This window comes from Mobula birostris, chromosome 11 (assembly GCF_030028105.1).
Source record: "Mobula birostris isolate sMobBir1 chromosome 11, sMobBir1.hap1, whole genome shotgun sequence".
NCBI lineage: Eukaryota > Metazoa > Chordata > Chondrichthyes > Myliobatiformes > Myliobatidae > Mobula > Mobula birostris.
This window is the reverse complement of record NC_092380.1, coordinates 20,018,213-20,039,174: the sequence shown is the minus strand read 5'-3', so window position 1 is coordinate 20,039,174 and position 20,962 is coordinate 20,018,213. Positions and strand designations below refer to the sequence as shown.

The window sequence follows — 20,962 nt, the reverse complement described above, 5'->3', positions numbered from 1 at the left end:
AAGGGTCAAACACTCAGGCTGATGTAGTCTTTCATGATTCTATTATTCTGGGGTGATGGTGAAAATTGGTAGCTCGGGTTGAGGCGTTTGATGTCGTGGTGTTCACTGAACTTGAGAATTAGTTTGCAGACAGTTCATCACCAGTCAAGGCTGCTACGTACCCCGTGACGGGTTAAAGAACCAGCAGAAATGGAAAACACTTTGGAGTCTGGTATTGCTATTAACTAATGGTATTTATTAGTAACTACGCAATACAGTAATATACATTTAGATATATCAACCAGATTAGCAAAGCTCATGCATATATATAAGTGTGGAAATATAAAAACCAAGCTTCTTCAAGCCTAGGGGGTAAATGGATACAGTCTTACGGTGATGGGTAAATGAAATCAGTTCAGTTCGTGGTATTGAGTTGAGTAGTGATGGAGAGAGAGAGGTGTTGTGGTTGTCCGAGTAAGCCGATGCCGTCGATTCTTCCCGTTGTCCTCCGAAACTTCCAAGTTAGCCAAACTTGACCAACTTAAGAGCACCGTCTTCAAGTGATAGTCTACCGACCCAGGCAAAGGTTAGACACACTGGTAGACTCCACAGGGTCGCTCTTTCACGCACTAATAATCACAGATCAATACCTCGTTATTGATCCTCAGTCCCACACTTGTGGGCACCTGAAAAGGATAGTGGTAACTTCACCACACCTTAGTGCGTCTGCGTGTCCTGTGAAACAGGCAATTACGCTGGTTTAAATACTGTTGTACTGAACACTAGCTGTCCATCAAGTAGCTCCTCCCCTCTCTCTGTAACAAGTTGTTTGTGCTGCACAACTGCACGCTCTCTCTTTTTTTAAAAGCACAGTCCCTAATGAATAACTCAGGATATCGTCACAAGGTGATGTCCTCAGTGCGCAGTTGTTGGTGTTTCTCTGTGGAATAATTTGTCTTATTGATTATTGGACACTTATTTAATTTTAAAGCTGGTTATATCGTTACTTTGTCTGGTGGTGGAGAGCGATGGCACAGGCAGGTAGGACAGTGATTTGACCAAAGTGTAAAGCGTGAATGGTGCGAACGAGCCCCTGGTTGGCGGTGGTGAGTTGTTGGTTTTGGTGAGATCGTCACTGCCCTACATTCTGACAGTGCCAAGCTTCAGAAATGGTTTTGATTAGTGCAGCCACTCACCAAGGTCCCAGCAGTGTACGCGTAACTCAAACTGGCTGGTCTTTCATAAACTGGTACGACTTTTGTAATAAAGGAAAATGCCACTGCATTTCACACAAATCAGAGGGCACTGCCTTTCTCGTTACTTTACCCGTGTGATACTCTGCATGACTGCTAATTACATTTCTTACCTTGAAGGCACAGATATTCCCTGGGGCCTGAATATGCTGAGCCAGAATCTATGTGGAGTCATCGGTCTATTAATAGTAATCCTGTTCTGCGTACTCATCTATTTCAACTGCTTCAGTGGTAAAGGTAAGCTCGTGCTCGCCTGGTGTGGATAGTTGGACAGCTTCCGTGGTACTCTTGTAAAGCCACTGCAGCAGCTCGTGTCTCCCAGGAACCTGACCATCAGTTGTAACTCCCTACCACAGTAATTCCTCGAATTGTACAACTGTGCACATCTGAGATGAACTCAATGTTGAACCTCTTGGTATTTTCACAGCTTTGAAACATCCGTCAGTTAACAGCCTGATTAAAACGCCAAGACTGACTGAAGCGGGCCCCAGGGTAAGGAAGCCTACGGTCCCCTTGCTTTGCCTCTGTGCCTCACTCTTCCATTAACCTGCTCCCTCTTTGTAAAGCTAAGTTGCCAGGGCAAGACAGGTGGGAAACAGCGCATGATGGGATGAAGCCAGTGGATATGTTTAGTCGCATGGTGCTGATATTAATGCCACGGGAGGGCTGTCAGCGCTGTTTTGTGAGCCTCTAGAAGAGTGGCCGGGCACTTCCCACACGGAATCACGCTTGCACTGGTCCACATTGTCAATGCTGATATCCTTCTCCAAGCAGTCCCGGGTGAGTGACTGCTCCTCTGGGCACGGCCAAGCTCCCCGCTGGACTTGTTGAAGCCTCACTGGTTAAATAACTGGCTGGACTCACCTCAGCCACAGCCTTAAACCCTTTGGAGGAGCCTTCCGACCACGGAGACTTCCATTCGGGTTGTTCCTGCCATCTTCACGGCAGCTTTCTGTACCGGTGTGGACCAGGCAAGGCTCCGGGCCACATTGGGAGAGGAATGGATGAGCCCACATTAACAAAAGTTAACAATTCAAGCTCCATCCCAACTTTTGTACAGGTTGTTCACCAGGGACAGACCCAGGGTCAGCGTTGGCTCCTTGTTGGTTGGTAGCAAGGTCACTGTCAGGGTCAAGGTCATGGCCACAGTTGTGGTCAGGGTGGGAGGACTGTCACAGTCCAGGAGAGGGGTGGGGTTTATCACAGTCAAGGTTAGGGCCATTTTCACAGTAAGGGTCAAGGCCACTGTTGACATCCACTGACAGGGTCACCACCACGGGTGTGTCCAAGGTGATATCATAGCTGGGGGCTATCATGGTCAGGGCCAAGGTTGTCATCACAGTCAGGGTGGGGGGGTCTATCACAGTCAAGTGAGGGGTCTATCACAGTCAGGGTGGTGGGGGGTCTATCACAGGGTGGTGGGGGGTCTATCACAGTCAGGGTGGGGGGTCTATCACAGTCAAGGTGGAGGGTCTATCACAGTCAGGGTGGTGGGGGATCTATGACAGTCAGGGTGAGGGGGGTCTATCACAGAGGGTGGTGGGGTCTATCATAGTCAGGGTGGTGAGGGGTCTATCACAGTCAGGGTGGGGGGTCTATCACAGTCAGGGTGGTGAGGGGTCTATCACAGGGTGGTGGAGGGTCTATCACAGTCAGGGTGGTGGGGGATCTATCACAGTCAGGGTGAGGGGCGTCTATCACAGAGGGTGGTGGGGTCTATCATAGTCAGGGTGGTGGGGGGGGTCTATCACAGTCAGGGTGAGGGGGGTCTATCACAGTCAGGGTGAGGGGTCTATCACAGTCAGGGTGGTGAGGGGAGTCTATCACAGTCAGGGTGAGGGGGGTCTATCACAGTCAGGGTGGTGAGGGGAGTCTATCACAGTCAGGGTGGTGAGGGGAGTCTATCACAGGGTGGTGGGGGGTCTATCACAGTCAGGGTGGTGGGGTCTATCATAGTCAGGGTGGTGGGGGGGTCTATCACAGTCAGGCTGGTGGGGGTCTATCACAGGGTGGTGAAGAGGTCTATCACAGTCAGGGTGGGGGGTCTATCACAGTCAGGGTGGGGGGTCTATCACAGTCAGGGTGGTGAGGGGTCTATCACAGTCAGGATGGTGGGGGTCTGTCACAGTCAGGGTGGGGGGTCTATCACAGTCAGGGTGGGTGGGTCTGTCACAGGGTGGTGGGGGGGTCTATCACAGTCAGGGTGGTGGGGGGGTCTATCAGTCAGGGTGGTGAGGGGAGTCTATCACAGTCAGGGTGGGGAGGGTCTATCACAGGGTGATGGGGGTGTCTATCACAGTCAGGGTGAGGGGTCTATCACAGTCAGGGTGGTGGGGGGTGTCTATCACAGTCAGGGTGGTGAGGGGAGTCTATCACAGTCAGGGTGGAGGGGTCTATCACAGTCAGGGTGGTGGGGGGTGTCTATCACAGTCAGAGTGGGTGGTCTATCACAGTCAGGGTGGTGGAGGGATCTATCACAGTCAGGGTGGTGGGGAGGTCTATCAGTCAGGGTGGTGAGGGGAGTCTATCACAGTCAGGGTGTCTTATCACAGTCGGGGTGAGGGGGGTCTATCACAGTCGGGGTGGTGAGGGGTCTATCACAGTCAGGGTGGTGAGGGGTGTCTATCACAGTCAGGGTGGGGGGGTCTATCACAGTCAGCGTGAGGGGTCTATCACAGTCAGGGTGGGGGGGTCTATCACAGTCAGTGTGAGGGGTCTATCACAGTCAGGGTGGTGGTGGGGTCTATCACAGTCGGGGTGAGGGGGGGTCTATCACAGTCGGGGTGAGGGGTCTATCACAGTCAGGGTGTTGGTGGGGTCTATCACAGTCAGGGTGAGGGGGGTCTATCACAGTCAGGGTGAGGGGTCTATCACAGTCAGGGTGGGGGGTCTATCACAGTCGGGGTGAGGGGTCTATCACAGTCAGGGTGGGGGGGTCTATCACAGTCAGCGTGAGGGGTCTATCACAGTCAGGGTGGGGGGGTCTATCACAGTCAGCGTGAGGGGTCTATCACAGTCAGGGTGGTGGTGGGGTCTATCACAGTCAGGGTGGTGGGGGGTCTATCACAGTTAGGGTGAGGTGGGCTATCACAGTCAGAATGGGGTAGGTTATCACATCACCACACTCAGATTCTTTGAGTCTGGTTTAACCGTGGCTGACTTTGACAGTTCCTCGTTAGAAGTAATGAGGTCTCTGAAGGTTATGCTCCCACCAAGGAAGGGGACCTGATCAGTTTTTCCTCATTTCAAAGCTCACTAATGTGCTATGAATTGCAGAGACACAGGCGACTGACTGCCGAGGCTGGAGTCAGGAGCATCAAGCGATCTGCCGGAAGAATTCCGCAGGTTGAGAATCATCTGGGTGAATGGAGTTGTTGATGTATCAGGTTGACACTCTGCTCTGCGACATCAGAATGTGGGGTCTTGACTCGATATGCTGATAATTCCCATACCCCAACAGATGCTGCTCAACCCACTAAGTTCCTCCAGCAGGTTGTTTTTAGCTATGAATTATCATTGTCGTCATTATGTGCTGTGTCATGTGAGGTCATCATTATGTGCTGTGTCGTGTGAGGTCATCATTATGTGCTGTGTCATGTGAGGTCATCATTATGTGCTGTGTCGTGTGATGTTGGCAAACATGGGATCTCCCAGTGGCCACACATTTTAATTCCACATCCCACTCCCATTCTGACATGTCTATCCATGGCCTCTACTGTAAAGCTGAAGCCACATTCAGGTTGGAGGAACAACACCGTATATTCCGTCTGGGTTGCCTCCAACCTGATGGCATGAACATTGACTTCTCAAACTTCCGCCAATGCCCCACCTCCCTCTCGTACCCCATCCGTTATTTATTTATATACAAACATTCTTTTTCTCTCTCTCCTTTTTCTCCCTCTGTCCCTCTCACTATACCCCTTGCCCATCGACTGGGCTTGCCCCCCTCCCCCTTTTCTTTCTCCCTGAGCCTCCTGTCCCATGATCCTCTCATATCCCTTTTGCCAATCACCTGTCCAGCTCTTGGCTCCATCCCTCCTGCTCCTGTCTTCTCCTATCATTTCAGATCTCCCCCCCCCCAACCCTTTGGGTGCTAATGGGAACAAAAGGGTCTCTGCGGTGCACTGTCAGTGGGGAGACAGCTAGGTACAAGTTAGCTGCCCCCTACCCTGCTCCCGCATTGGGCACCATGGTAGAGTAGCAGTTAAAAACAGCACTATTACAGCTTAAAACGTTCTGGAGTTCAATTCCGGTGCCATTCTGTTTGGATTCTCTGTATGTCCTCCCCGTGGAATGCGTGGGTATTCCCAGTTCCCTCCCACAGCCCAAAGACGTACCGGGTAGGTTAATTCGTCATTGTAAATTGTCCCGTGATTAGGTCAGGGTTAATAGGGTTTGTCAGGAGTTACTGGGGTGACTTGGCTCAAGGGGCTGGAAGGCCCTCCTCCATGCTGTCTTTCGAAGTAACTAAAAAATAGAGTATCCACTGTATTTCAAAGGTACTTTCTAGCAAGTCCTGTGGATGTGAGAAATGGCTCATTTTTTCTACAATGAATATGTTTCCACCTTTGAGATTTACTTTGGTTAACGCAGTCTTTTACATCCTCCCAATCTTCAAAAGCCACAGGACCAGCGGTTGCTAAGGGACCAGCGGTTGCCACGGGACCAGCAGCTGACAAATGAACAGCAGCTCCCGTGGGGCCAACAGTCGCCGCAGGCGCAGCGGCTCTCACGGGACCGGCAGTTACCACAAGACCAGCCGTTGCCGCGGGCCCAACGGTTGCCGCGGGAACAGCGGTTGCCACCGGTCCAGAGGTCGCCACATGTCCAGCAGTTGGCACAAGAGCGGTGGACGCCACAGGGACAGTGTCAACAGACAGATCAGCAGTTACCCAGAAAGAAGATGCAGACTGGCCCTCTGAGTTTACCATCAAAGCCACAAATAGCTTCACAGGAGGAGCCTCAGTGGACGCAGCAATTGCCACAGGAAAGTCAGGTGCATTATTCCACCTTAAATTTGGTAGCAATGGAAAAAAAGACAAAGAAAAGATGATTTTAAACATCAACAACAGATACGTGATTCAGTACTCTATAAACTTCCTTCAGCACTTTTGTGAAGATTATTTGGTGATGTAATTTCCTTAAAATTAGGAAGATATCAGCATTTAAAAACTGACTTTCCTGGTGTTTGATCTGCAGTGCTGCATTGAGTGGGTAATGTGGCAGGATTTCCCCAGTTTTGGGTTACCACCGCTCTGTGATGCACAACAATTTCCTTATGATGTGCCTCTGACGCAGAGAAGCATTCTTCAAGGTGCGAGAGGGTGGCACCGAAAATTTGACTTTGGAGATTATTGTCTCTAAAAGTAAGATCATGAAGACTCTCTAAGGTTAAATTTGCTAATGTATTTGTGTTATCAGTAGTCCATAAGGATTTTATTGTCAGGACAATGAATGTAATTATTTGCAAGTTACAGTATACTTAATGCAAATACTGCATTGACCAATGAGTCACAGACGAAGTGAGGATTATTATTCACATTAAATGTCCAGTTGTACAGCAAATTCATAGAAACATAGAAAATAGGTGGAATAGGCCATTCAGCCCTTCGAGCCTGCACCGCCATTTATTATGATCATGGCTGATCATCCAACTCAGAACCCTGCCCCAGCCTTCCCTCCATACCCCCTGACCCCCATAGCCGCAAGGGCCATATCTAATTCCCTCTAAAACATAGCCAATGAACTGGCCTCAACTGTTTCCTGTGGCAGAGAATTCCACAGATTCACCACTCTCTGTGTGAAGAAGTTTTTCCTCATCTCGGTCCTAAAAGGCTTCTCCTTTATCCTCAAACTGTGACCCCCCCATTCTGGACTTCCCCAACATCGGGAACAATCTTCCTGCATCTAGCCTGTCCAATCCCTTTAGGATTTTATATGTTTCAATAAGATCCCCCCTCAATCTTCTAAATTCCAACGAGTATAAGCCTAGTCGATCCAGTCTTTCATCATATTAAAGTCCTGCCATCCTAGGAATCAATCTGGTGAACCTTCTTTGTACTCCCTCTATGGCAAGGATGTCTTAATTCTTAATTAATTAATTAATGTCTTAATTCAGGCAATTTAGACAGTAAACTGATTACTAATTAGAATCAGGTTAGGTAGCACCAGCATATGGCTGTCAAATTTGTTAACTATGCGGCAGCAGTACAACGCAATATATGAAAATATATTTTGTTAAAAACTGAATTGCAGTAATTGTATATATATATGTTATTAAATAGGTAAATTAAGATAAGTAGTGCAAAAACAGAAATAAAAATTTAAAAAAAGTAGTGAGGTCATGTTCATGGGTTCAATGTCCATTTAGGAGTCGGATGGCAGAGGGGAAGAAGCTGTTCCTGAATTGCTGAGTGTGTGGCTTCAGGCCCCTGTACCTCCTTCCTGATGGTAACAGTGAGAAGAGGTGGTGGTCCAAGTGATGGACACCCCTTTTCAGAGGTCCCGCTCCTTGAACATGTCTTGGACACAACGGAGGCTGGTACTCATGATGGAGTTGACTAATTTTACAAGTTTCTGCAGCTTACTTCGATCCTGTACAGTGGCCCCCCCCCCACCCCGTCCCATACCAGACGGTGATGCAGCCAGTCAGAATGCTCTCCACGGTACGTCGGTAGAAGTTTTTGAGTGATTTAGGGATAAACCAAATCTCTTCAAACTTCTAATGAAATATAGCCGCTGTCTTGCCTTCCTTATAGCTGCATCAATATGTTGGGACCAAGTTAGGTCTTCAGAGGTATTGATGTTCAGGAACTTGTGCAGGGGAACAACCTACAGCAACATCTCCTCGTAAAGGCTGGGTCATTTCTCCTGAAAAAATGCAGTGAGTGGAGGGTAGTTATATATAAATTATGTGCACAAGATATTGGTCACCTAGTCACTGACGTCATTGGTGTATGGCCAAGTGATTAAGGCATTCGTCTAGTGATTTGAAGGTCACTAGTTTGAGCCTTGGCTGAGGCAGTGTGTTGTGTCCTTGAGCAAGGCACTTAACCACACATTGCTCTGCGACGACACCGGTGCCAAGCTGTATGGGTCCTAATGCCCTTCCCTTGGACAACATTGGTGGTGTGGAGGTGGGAGACTTGCAGCATGGGCAACTGCTGGTCTTCCATACAACCTTGCCCAGGCCTGCGCCCTGGAAACCTTCCATGGCGCAAATCCATGGTCTCATGAGACTAATGGATATAATCAGAAAATGCAGCCTGTGGTCATCAAAAGTGCCTTAAACAGTTGAATTTCCCCCAGACACAAACACCAGATCATTCCTAAAATCAAAACGAGCCAAGAGGAACATTGCATGGAAAATGTGGATTAAGTTTTCCCTTGAAAAATGCACTTGCTTTGTGTTTGTGGACAATGTCCTGTGAGTTAGGAGCTCGGACGTACTAGACACAAGGAGCCAATGATGTTCCCAACCTTGTGCTTATGGCAGAGAAAATAAGTTGTCTGAGTCTCAGTAGGAATGTCACGTCCCACCTTCAAGTACAAATTGAATCAGGTATGCATTGACTATTAACCAGCACAGTGTAATAACCATGTGGGCGTCCTACTTAATCTAAATGGTGCAAATACCATAAATGAAGATCGCGTTCAATGCCATTCAGACTTATTGAGAAGTAAGAGTACTGTTAAATGGAGAATAAAGGAATGAGACTCTGATGGTACAGATTGCTGGGAAAAGGTTAAATGCAGAATCAGCTTAGTTAAGAGCAAAGTGCTCCAAGTAGAATTCCTATATAATGTGTAAAATACTGCAGGACAAAATTTATAATGTGTAAATATCAGTGTCCTATAAGTTTGGTTCAGTGATGAAAATCTTACTAATTTATTTTCACTAACTAAAATGTATCCTCTTGTGTTTGTTAATTTCACTGAACTCTCCCCTCTTAAAATAATTCAATGTAACTGCTCTATTGTATTTAGTTGCCTGAAATTCAATTCAAAGTAATAACCTGGTGACATTTACAGCTGCATCAAATGGCTCAGGCAGGAAAAAGAGAAAAAAGAGCTGAACACTAGTGCCTTGGCCTGCAGTGGAGGGCAATGTGAAACCGTTACATCAGATTTCTGTTAGTTATGGGAGTGGAGGTTTACCTTCAAAGGACAATCTCTCACCACAAAAGCACTGCTGCCAGGAACAGATGTGAACCAAGTCCATCACCAGAAGTGGTGTCTGATTAGATTGTCAGCAGACTATGATGAGTTTACACAAGGTTCAAATGGGGAGAGAGGTGGTGACAGGGTACTTTAAAATTACTGCAATCTCTTAACCTCAAGGAACTTCATCACAGAATAAGGAATTCCATTTCTCTTTACCATTTGCTGGAAATCCCTGGACAAGGTTTCAACACAGCGGAGGCACAGGTAATTCAGTTGTCAGCTTATCGTAGATGCAGGTCAGCAGGGAATGACACCCATTTTACAGATGCTTCAGAATGGCCAATTATTTCGACCAAAGCAAACCACATCCTGTAGATGATTTTGTGGCAGTTTATTTGTGTTATTTTATTGCAGAAAGTCAATAGATCTTAAACAATATCTGGACAATCCACTCTACCACCGACAGCACAAGAAGTACTTGTGTCCACATTGAAAACACATCCATGATAAATGCATCATTTTGTTTTACAAATAAGAATAAACAGGGACATACAACAACTGTACAACATTTCTTATTTCATATACTAAGTATCTTTCAGAAATACTCAGAACACAAGCTTGGCAAATGTGATATTTCAATATCTAGAGAGAACATCAATGATGGTCAACAATATTAAATCAGGAGCACAATGTAACAGGGAAGGGGATTTCAGTTATGGCAGAGCTAGAGAATTAGACTCACTAACCTGGTTCTGTTGAGGAGACAGGCAGTGTCTGACGTAAACATGAGATTTGCCCTTGGCCCCTCGCTGCCTCATTTCACTTTTGGCCCATTCTCAATAGGATTCTGGTCTCTAGATAATTCTGAGAGTGCCCAGGATCCCAGTTACCTCCCATTCAATCCCATTTGTACAGGAAACAGGATTGGGTTAGGTTCCATAATGCTAGTGTTACAAAGCTCCTAATTGGGAGGTCTGGGTACTGGCCCCAGAGCATGAGTTGAAATCCCACCGCGACAATCAGAAAATGTAAATTCAGTTACTTAATTAAATAAATTCAGAGTGTAGAGCTAAGGTCAGTAAGGGAGCATTAATCTATTAGATTGTTGTAAAACCCCATTAGTTCACTGACATCCTTTACAGAAGGACAGCTGCTCCCATATTAACTAGGTGGGTGACCCTATCATCTGTAATTGTTGTCCTAGCAACACACTCAGTTTTAGGGGTAGTTAGAGATGGGGAACAGAATGCTAGTCTTGTGATGATGTTGACACCTTGGAATGAATAAAAAAAGTTTACAGATATATTTCTGGTTAATGTCTGTGGCTTTTCCGTAAATCAGCTCAGGAACAAGGGTTCATGAACTACTATGTCTGACGGGAATGGGTTGAATTTTGTCTGTGATAAATTTTCTGATGATTTATGGGAGAGGGTCACTCTCCACCGATTACTGCCATGAGAGGACATGTTTTCTTGTCCCAATGGACTGGTGAAATGGAATATTGAAAGTGAGAGGCTACTGAGGTCAGTGGCTCCTGGGCAGAATTCCTGTGAGAGACTGACGAGGTCAGAGGTTCCACTGCAGAATTCTCAAATGACCTCCCTTGAGGATGAGAGCAATCAGTTCTTGATGTTTCCTGGCCATTCTGAATGGTTGCATCCACTCAAGACTAATATTGATATATTTTTGGACACGGAAAGAATCTTGAGACATAGGGATCAGGCAAGGAAGTGCACCAGAATACTGGTTTGGCTGAAATCTCATTGAGTGACTGCAGGATTCATCAGGCTCCAATCCCCTATTCCTGCTCTTATTTCACAGTCTTAAAACTGGCCATACTCCAAATGAAACTAGAGGTCTCTCCCAACCCATTTGTGGTTAGTTGAGATGACCAGGACCTAGCAGATTGTACTTGACATAACTAACACTTTTAATTACTACTGGTAATGGTAAACTATTTGAATATGTGAAGAATAATCTATTACTAGCCCACCACTGTTTACTTTAATGAAAACACACATCTAATCACTTTATAATTTGAGATCCCCATCTTTATCAGACCCACCTCTGGTCAGTCATTGATTGTACAATTAGAAGCTATAATAAAGCATCTCATCAGAACCCAAGGATTGAAGACAAGGAGATCTCATATGGTTTCAAGAACTCAGACAGATCTGAAGATCTGAAGACACCATGTGTGTTAGGGACCTTTTACTGTTTGTAATTTAAAGTCTACCATGTTGCCATCCATCAGCAGACCCTAGTGTAGGTGTCCGAGGACAAGATTCGTAAAAGTGAACCTCAAGTAGATGAGTACAAACATTGGGAACGTTGAGTTCATGAAATCTGAATTAAAACAAAAGTAACTGAAGGCCCAGCCTTGTGACAAAAATACCCACCAGAATAAATGTCACATGGAGGACTCCCTATCAGTCAAATAGTGCTGCTCCACCCGAAGACATTTCATACTAACTCCAAATGTATTTTGGCCTTGCTAAACACTTTTTAACAACATTTTTCACCAATCTTTTGTACCAAACTCAAACCTCACCCAAGGAAATCTTGTACCAAACTTAAACACAGTTTACAATAGCCTCAACCTTTGGAGTGTCAAGTTTAAAGCCAGACTCCATACAGTATGTACAAAGCGCGGCCTTCATAATTAGTCTCACAACTATATCATTTAATACTATCTTAATGATACAGTCCCACTTTCATTTACTATGACCTTCTCCTCCTTATAACAATGTCCTACCTCATGACCTAATCAAATCTGGACTTCTCTTTCAAACGCACTTCATCTCTTCTCCTTTCTAAGACTTTTCTTAAAATCCATCACATTGATCACACTTTAGTCATCCTTTCCAATATCTCTTTCAATAGCTTTGTATAAACTTTACCCTGAATGATACGGACGTAAACCCATTCAAAGTGGAGATCACACTTCATAAATGTAGGGCCAGGCTCTTTCTCCTTTGAACAATGGTTGTTGCCTTCCCACTTACACATATCAGGTTTTGTATATCGTAACATAATCCCACGCCTACATTTGTCCACATCACCAAGCCTTGCCACATAGTCACACAAATATCCCAATTGTCAAAGACCCATAGAGTTGACAAGATGGAAACAGCCCATCGACCCAGCTCATCCAAACTGACCAAGATGTCATACTGTGCTAGTTCCCGATGCCTGCATTTGGCCCCTATCTCTCAAGGCTCTTTCTATCTATGTACCTGTCTAAATGTCTTTTAAATATTGAATTGTGCCCATCTCTACAGCTCCCTCTGGCAACGCACTCCATATACCTACCACCCTCTGCATGAAAAATTTTCCCCTCAGCTCTCTTTCAAATCTTCCCACTCTCACCTTAAATCTAGTTTCAGTCTCCTCTGTACTGTGACCATCCACCTTGTCTGTGCCCCTCACTACTTTACACATCTCTATAATGCAAACCTTTAGCCTCCTTCACTCTAGGGATAAAAAGTCACAGCTTATCCACACTTCCAGTGTAACTCAAGCTGTCCAGTCCCAGTACCACTTACCCCCCACGTCCTCCTCTCTCAGTACTTCCCAATTCAAACACGGTGTTAACTATCATCTGTTCCTGGTTTTCCTTCATGATTTTAATTTTGAATATGACCTTGACTTTTTAAACTGTCTGGGAGGGAAATCAAATCAAATACTTCCATCCAATTTTCTGATTTATTATCTCAAAAAAAGCCAAACAAAGCAGGGACATTAAAGTGCAATGAGGCAGTGTTGGAGTAAGTGATATGGGTGAAGGTCAAGTTTCTACAGCAGCACAATTGTGTACATTTCCAGTCACCAAGTTGTAGGAAGAAGGTCATTAAGCAGAAAAGAATGCGGGATAGATTCACGAGAGGGTTACTGTGACCTAAAGCAGCAACTTCCTTAACCTAAAATTTTAATTTTGGCAAAAGGGCGGATATGTGCTATAACTTCACCACTCTGAATTATGCCCATTTAAGGATCTAATAATTAATGTTTGCATTAATAAACTGACATTAATGTAAAAAAGCTTCACAGAGACACAAGGAAAATCAGAATAGAAGCTAAAGGGAGAATTAGGAGGGTGATGAGAAGCTTGGTTATGGATGGAGCTTGAAGGATTGGTTTACAAAGTGGGAGGGGGTGGAAGATGAGGGAATGGACATCCGTTGCTGCTAATGGCACAGCAGTAGGGGCTCAGGAGACGCCAATGAATGGAGGAGGATACTGGTGTATAACTGAGTAAAATTTCTCCCTCTGACCTCAGGGTGTGAGGTGATTATAGACCATGGTGTGACATGTTATCCGGAAAGCTGAAGGAGCAGAATATCTCAATGGAAGATTTGTGATCTAAAGGAAACCTTAACTTACACAATACTGGAAGCACAGCGGAGAACCAAAAGCAAAACACCAGAAATCAGAAATAAAATTTGAGAATGGTGGAAATATTGGAAGTACAATTATGAAGAAAGCACAGCAGCACCTCTACTTCTTTACGAGTTTGCAAAGATTCTGCATGACAGCTAAAACTTTGACAAATCTCTATAGATGTGTGGTGGAGAGTATGTTGACTGGCTTCATCACAGCCTGGTATGGAAATACTAATGTCCTTGAATGGAAAATCCTACAAAAAGTAGTGGACACGGCCCAGTCCTCCCCTACACTGAGCACATCTGCATTAAGCACTGTCGCTGGAAAGCAGCATCCATCATCAGGGACCCCCACCACCCAGGACATGCTCTCTTCTCACTACCGCCATCAGGAAGGTGGTACAGGAGCCTCAGGACTCACACCACCAGGTTCAGGAACAGTTACTAGCCCTCAATCTTCAGGCTTTTGAACCAAAGGGAAATAACTTCACTCAACCTATCATTGAAATGCTCCCACAGCCTATGGACTCATTTTCAAGGATTCCTCATCTCATGTTCTCGATATTTATTGCTTTTTTTTGTATTTGGACAGTTTGTTGTCTTTTGTACACTGGTTGAACAACCACACCAGTGTGGCCTTTTATTGATCGTTATAATTATTATTCTATTATGGATTTATTGGATATGCCTGCAAGAAAATGAACCTCAGCATTGTATATGGTGACATATATGTGCTTTAATAAAAAATTTACTTTGAACTTTAAAGTATTTAGCCCAGTGATCCCCAACCACCGGGCCGCAAAGCATGTGCTACCGGGATGCTAGGAAACAATATGATTTGGTGATATGAAACGATATGAGTCAGCTACACCTTTCCTCATTCGCTGTCACGCACTGTTGAACCTGAACACCACCCACCTCCCCCCGACCCCCGTCAGCCGGTCCGCAAGAATATCGTCAGTATTAAACCGGTCCGCAGTGCAAAAAAGGTTGGGGACCCCTGATTTAACTTGTTAGTCGCTATGAAGACATATGTAGAATTAATTTGTCATGGGGTCTGCAAGACCAAACAGATGTATTCGACCTATCAAATCTGTGTTGACCACCCACTTACACTGGTGCTAATCTAATGCAATTTTACACTTTGCACTGCCCCATCAACTCCATCCAGACTTGACCACATTCTAGGGCTAATTAACCTACCAGCCAACACAGTGTACGGTCACAGCGAGAAAATGGACACTCTAGGGCCAGTTAACCTACCAGCCCACATACTGTACAGTCACAGAGAGAACGTGTGCACCCTGCACCAGAGGTCAGGATTGAACTAGGATTGTCCTGTATTTGTCTTACCCAACGACCTCCCACTTGAACATAAGTCTCATTCATTAGTGCCACTCAGCACGTTTCTTCCAGTCCCGTCTATAAAGAAATGCTTCTCAACATGGAGATGCCTTACCCAGGTTGGCATTCAATAGACGGGAAGCTCTTTGTTCCAACATTATGATTCCATAAAATCTGAAGAGCTCCTCAACCCACTTTGCACGGCCCAGGACAGTCTATATTATCAGAGGGCACTTTAAGAACAACTTGTCTTCCCGACACCTGACGACACCCCAAGGCCAGTTCAAGCCTCTGTACCTCTCTTCTGAAACTGCTGCTCTTTGATCCTTCCTAAACCTTGGACAATTTCCTCTACAAATCACTCAACAGGTAGAATGTCCTTCCTGTGGAAGTCACTTCTCCTGTCTCGGGGTGACACTAATGATACCTCCCAAGAAGATATCTGCTCCTCACTCAGCACCTTTGGACCCGATCCTAACTACACTAAAGCTATTGAATAAACATTGAGAAGTCTTAAGAAGAACATGCCAGAAATTTTAGGGGCACTGAGTAAGTGACAGGGGCTTAGGCACATTGACGTAGGGAGAGACCTTGGGGTGCAAGTCCATAACTCCCTGAAAGTTGTGATACGTGGATGGGATTGAGAAAAAGGGATGTGCTATACTTACCTTCATGGCCAAGGCATTGAGTGTAAGAGTTGGCATGTCATAATGCAGTTGTAGAAAACATTGGTTAGTTGCACTTTTAATTCAAAGTTCAAAGTAAATTTTATTAATAAAGAACACGGTTTCATTTACTTGTGGGCATACTCAATAAACCTATAGAATAATGGTCCACAGAACGTTGCTGAGGGCTGTGTGGGATATTGCGCTGAGCATTGTATACAGTTCTGGTGGCCACTCTACAGGAAGGATGTGGTGGAAATAGGGTGCAGAAGAGATTCACCAGGATGTCGCGTGAAATGAAGGACGGTCGTTATTCGGAGAGATTGGATAAACTGGGTTTATTTTTACTAGAGTGTAGGAGATCAAGGGTCGCCCTTAAAGAGGGTTATAACATTATGAGGGAAAAGATAATTAAATAAAATCCTTTTCTGAAGTCATGGGATTCTAGAACTAGAGGACACAGGTTTAAGGAGAGAAGCTCTGAAGGGCAGATCTCTCCCCACAGAGGGTAGCAAATATCTGAAATGAGCTGCCAGAGGGGATGGGGGGAAGACAGATTCACTAACAATATTTAAAGACATTTGGCCAGGTAGTTGGATAGGGAAGGAGTAGAGGGATATGGGACTAGTGTGGGCAAATGGGAACTAGTGTCGATAGGCATCATGGATGGCATGGACAAGTTGGGCTGAAGGGTCTGTTTCTGTGCTATAACTTTCTAAGATTCTGTGATAAACAATTTCTGGATAAACAACTCCAAACTCAAAACTTTTTCAACAAGTAAGACTACAGCCTAGAGCAGGGGTTCCCAAACCGGGGTCCACAGACGGCTTGGTTAACAGTAGGGATCCATGGCATAACAAAATGTTGGGAACCCCTGGCCTAGAGGACGGAAGTTGGAAACTGGGTAGAGCACCCTACAATATCAGAGACTTTATAGAGTTGGAGAATCTGAAGTGATTGAGGCAAATAGTTTAAGTGCATTATAGGAAAGCTGGATTAGTCCATGAAGCAGAATGTAATCTGGAGGCTGTTGATAGGATGAGATGGAGTTGGGTATCAGGAGGCAGCATATGAAACAAAATAACTTGGTTAGACCAAACGTTTGTGAGCTTCACTGCGATTTGTGATGAACTGAGACTGAGGCTATGGACCTACTCTGAGCTTCGTGTGTATGGACTCAATTTTGTTCTGAATTTAATGCTTGCTTTATTGTTTGCGTGATTTGTTTTTTTTTTCTTTCTCTCTGCACAATGGGCGTTGGTCTTTTTTAAAATTGGGTTCTTTTGGGTTTCTTGTTTTGTGGCTGCCTGTAAGCAGATGAACCTCAAGGTTGTATAACTTATACATACTTTGATAATAAATCTACTTGAAACTTCGATGTTTTAATTCAGAGGTTCCTGACCTGGGGTCCACGGACCCCTTGCTTGATGGCATTGGTCCACAGCATGGAAAAGGCTGGGAATCTCTGTTGTAATTCAACCTCTTGTAATATTTAATAACCCACAAGTACAACATCTAAAGAAAAATTTTTCCTTAGCTTGTCTCACTCATCAAGTAATTTGCAGATAAAGTGCAGTGTAATAAATGTACTCAGCCTAAATATATCGATCAATTCTTTACCACAATCACTAACACATAATTTAGAATAAACTTTTTATCAATACAGAATCTAATGTCTAATATTGGCCTAACATACAGTTTCAGCAGGGGGACATTCAGGTGATTTCTACCACCCTTGGCACTATCAAACACTCTTTCAGCATGGTTGGAGCACACCCAAGTGAGCCCCATTTCTGAAGTTAGATAGGACTGAAACAGGCTCTTTGGCTCACCAAATCAATGCCGATAATCAAACACCCATTCACACCAATTCCATGATATTCTCCCCACATTCACACCAATTCCATGATATTCTCCCCACATTCCCATTAACTCTCCTCATATTTTACCACCCACCAACTCACGGGGCAGTGTACAGTGGCCAATTAACCTACAAACATTGTTGTTGTTGGAGGATTGTGCTCTCCAAAGCCCAGTGACAGTTGTTACAAACCTGGCTCATTTTGAACAATGCAGGTAGTGGGAAGATCTGATAAAGAACAGACCCTTCCTTCTACGTGTGTGGTTGTCTAAGTGGCATACGATTCATCAAGGCCTCTGTTATCTCTCTACCCTCTGCACAATGTCATCAATCTACCAAACATTCGTGGAACTTAACTAGAAATTCCCAATACTTGATTCACTTCTAGTGAAGGTTCACTAGATGAAAGATTGGAATGGGAATATTGGAAATGGTATTGATCGCAATCAAGAGTCATGTGACTCTCCCTCCCTCTCAGAACCCAGTGCCTGCAACACACCCTCCCACGTACTTGAAACAGAACTATTTGTTTCCAGCCAAGTCTTGAGACAAATTGTTAACTCCTGCTGAAATCAGAATGCTTGCTCCTGCTCCCACCTGGATATCCCAGGTTCTGAGTCAATGCAACAAACCATCCAAGGTCCAATCCTTAATCCTCACTGGGTTTTTGCAGCCTACACTAACTATACTTCAGCTGGAGATCGAGAAGGCATGGAGTCACAGATCCCTGTACAGATATGAGCCTGTGTGGGAGATTGTATAGGACATTAGATTCAGATGAAACTGTGATATTTCAAGTCCACTGGGGTGAAGATTGGGAAGAAAAATCAACATGGAAAAACACCTTCAAGGGAAGTACTGAGAAATTAGGAAAAATTGGCAACTCTCTGGCCCCAAGGCACAGGACATGTGGCCACTGTATTATGGACAAATGCACTTGGAAAGAATAAAAGAAACATGACACTTATTCACACCACTCTATATACACATCACTCACAAGTGCTAATTGACTAGATTTAATCTACAGATGTTGCTAAGAATGTTCCAGAACATGCAGCACAGTGAACAGCAAGTGCAACCAGGCAATGGTTGTTTGAAAGACCAAACTGAGTGGAGACAGTAGGGGTGGACATTGCCAAGAAGGAAGCAGTGATCTGGATTGGCGGTGGAGAGGGGTTGGAGTTGGCGAGGGAGTGGTTGATGTGGCAGGGATTGGGGAGGGGGAAGGGGGGCGTTTGACGCAGCAGGGATTGGGATAGGGGTTCATGTGGTAGGGGGTTACAGTTTGGAGGTTGTGGGGCAGGCACTGCGGGTAAAGTGTTGGCATTGCGGGAGAGGCTGGAGGTTTTGAGGAATGGAGAGGATAAGAGTACTGAAGGTGTTGTGGAAGGGGGTTTGATGGAGTGTAGGGCTTGGTGACAGGTGTGAGAGACGGAGCCTGGACATTCAGAGGGGATGGGAGGGTTACAGGAGCTGGAGGCGTTGTGGCAGTGTGGGGTGCTGGGGTTTGTCAGTAGGTGCCAGGCGTACAGGAGCTGAAGGTGCCTATGGTAGAAACACACCCTTCCCCACTGTATGGTCTGGCAAACACACTGTTTACTTGATTGCACTGGTGCCTCCAGTTAAATTGCCACAAGCCACAGAGAAATGCTGGAGGCTGTTGGAAGGATGCTCCCCATCTGTTGTAGTCCTCCCTTCATAGGGAGCTGGGACCTCCCACTACCACTCAGCCTTCTTTTCCTTCGAGCAGATGGGAGACCTACCACGGAAACCCTACCATGCCATGTCCTGCTTTGCAAGCACCGATACACGAGATCCACTCCTTAGCTGCAGCAGGTTTACACCGATGAACATTGAGTACTCTCCCTGTTTCACTCTTGTGCTGGTTTGGTGAGCACAGCGAGGAACCAAATCTTTCTCAGGATGAATCCTGCTTCACTGTAAAAACGGGTGTCAGTATACTTTCTGGGTAGTTTCAGAAGGAGCTAAATTGGTGGTGGGGTATTTGTCTCATAAAGTTAGGTCTGATGGAACTTGACATTTAATTTCCAAATCCCCACTAAGTTACTGTTGACTTCTTAATGCTAAACTTGAAGCAATAAAACTGTTTAAGACAATACCAAGTATTTAATAGAATGAATGCAGTTTTCAAAATTGAATATGATTAATATTTTATTTTATGCTTATAGGGGAAAATACAAATGTATTTTCAACCCAAGGACATTCTTTCCTTAAAATTCAACTCCCTGAAAGGTTTTACAGTAAGTGGTCTCAGTTTGGACACCAGGAGTTTGCAGCTCTGTATCCCTGGGCTAGGGAACACATACAGGAGATTAATTCAAAATGAGTTTTGTGGGTCCTCGTTGTTAATCAGACTTGCGCTGGAAAACGTGTGTGAGCAGCAGTGAGAGGAACAGTTCACTGCGATCGATTCCAATGCCCGAGAACATTCAGCGAACTAGGTTGTCACACTGGGGTGACACTGGAAACAGTATCTGAAACTTTTTGTTCAAAACTCCAGTGTGAACCTTGGCTCTGCTGTGTGTCCCTTTGAGTGAACACGAGGAAGGAAGAACGTGTCCGGCCTTCCTCACAAAACACAAGCTGGCAAAATCCAGTGGAAGGGAATAGTACTGTCAGTCCTGCAGGTTTACTGAAACTCATTTACAACTATTGAAACATTAACATTAAATAAACTATTCAATATACATTACGTTCATTCTTAAAATAACACTTCGGAAATGTGCAAGGGCTGATCTTTGAAGAGCTCCACTCTCTCTGGGTGGTAGGTTTGTCTTTGCTTTGTACCTTTACAATACGCCTTTTATAAAAGTCAGATTTTCCACGCGGTTCTGAGGCAGAGGAGTGGTTTTGTCTCTGTTGGTTCAGAGGTTACTTTCATGCACCTCCTCCGTGTCATTGGTGAGATTCCCATTTTCGTTCAGCCGCTTTGCCCGGTAAGTCTCGTAGAAGATGTTGTGGGTCACCTCCTTGAGATCCTGAAGGTGGGTCCTACAAGGTGAGGGCACCATAGGAGATGCCAGGAAAGGGGCAGAGTGACAGTGGTGGAGAGAAGTTGGAGATACCAAAGGTGGCAAGGGTCAGGATGAGAGGAGGGCATAAGTAGAGGAAAGAGAAGGTAGCAAGAGAGTTACGCCGGTTTGGGAAGAAACCGATAGAGAGAAGCAGAGGAGAGTCCAAAAATATCAAAAAGATACGTTGCACAAGGAGGAAAGGCAAAAATGTTGGAAGGGTAAAGAAGATGAAAAAGAAGGGAAAATAGTGAAAGGGAGAGATGGTTGCAGAACAGGATGA

General features: G+C 45.1%; 2 protein-coding genes across 6 annotated transcripts in view; one reads left to right on the top strand and one right to left on the bottom strand.

The window, feature by feature from the left end:
- The window catches only part of LOC140204910 (uncharacterized), a 35,659-nt gene extending 23,364 nt beyond the window's left edge, over nt 1-12,295 (top strand). For 2 of the 4 annotated variants that reach the window (XM_072271846.1, XM_072271845.1), the window contains 3 exons: nt 1,353-1,469; nt 1,660-1,724; nt 5,854-9,662. In XM_072271846.1, coding sequence (XP_072127947.1) covers nt 1,353-1,469; nt 1,660-1,724; nt 5,854-6,285 — 614 coding nt within the window. In that variant the 3' untranslated portion in view covers nt 6,286-9,662. Of the gene's footprint in view, nt 1-1,352; nt 1,470-1,659; nt 1,725-4,508 lie in introns of all 4 variants that reach the window. The other 2 variants (XM_072271847.1, XM_072271850.1) reach the window with 2 other exon arrangements.
- Nucleotides 9,778-20,962, bottom strand: part of septin3 (septin 3) — a 57,195-nt gene continuing 46,010 nt past the window's right edge. For both annotated transcript variants that reach the window (XM_072271851.1, XM_072271852.1), the window contains exon 10: nt 9,778-20,659. In XM_072271851.1, coding sequence (XP_072127952.1) covers nt 20,533-20,659 — 127 coding nt within the window. In that variant the 3' untranslated portion in view covers nt 9,778-20,532. The remainder of the gene's footprint in view (nt 20,660-20,962) is intronic.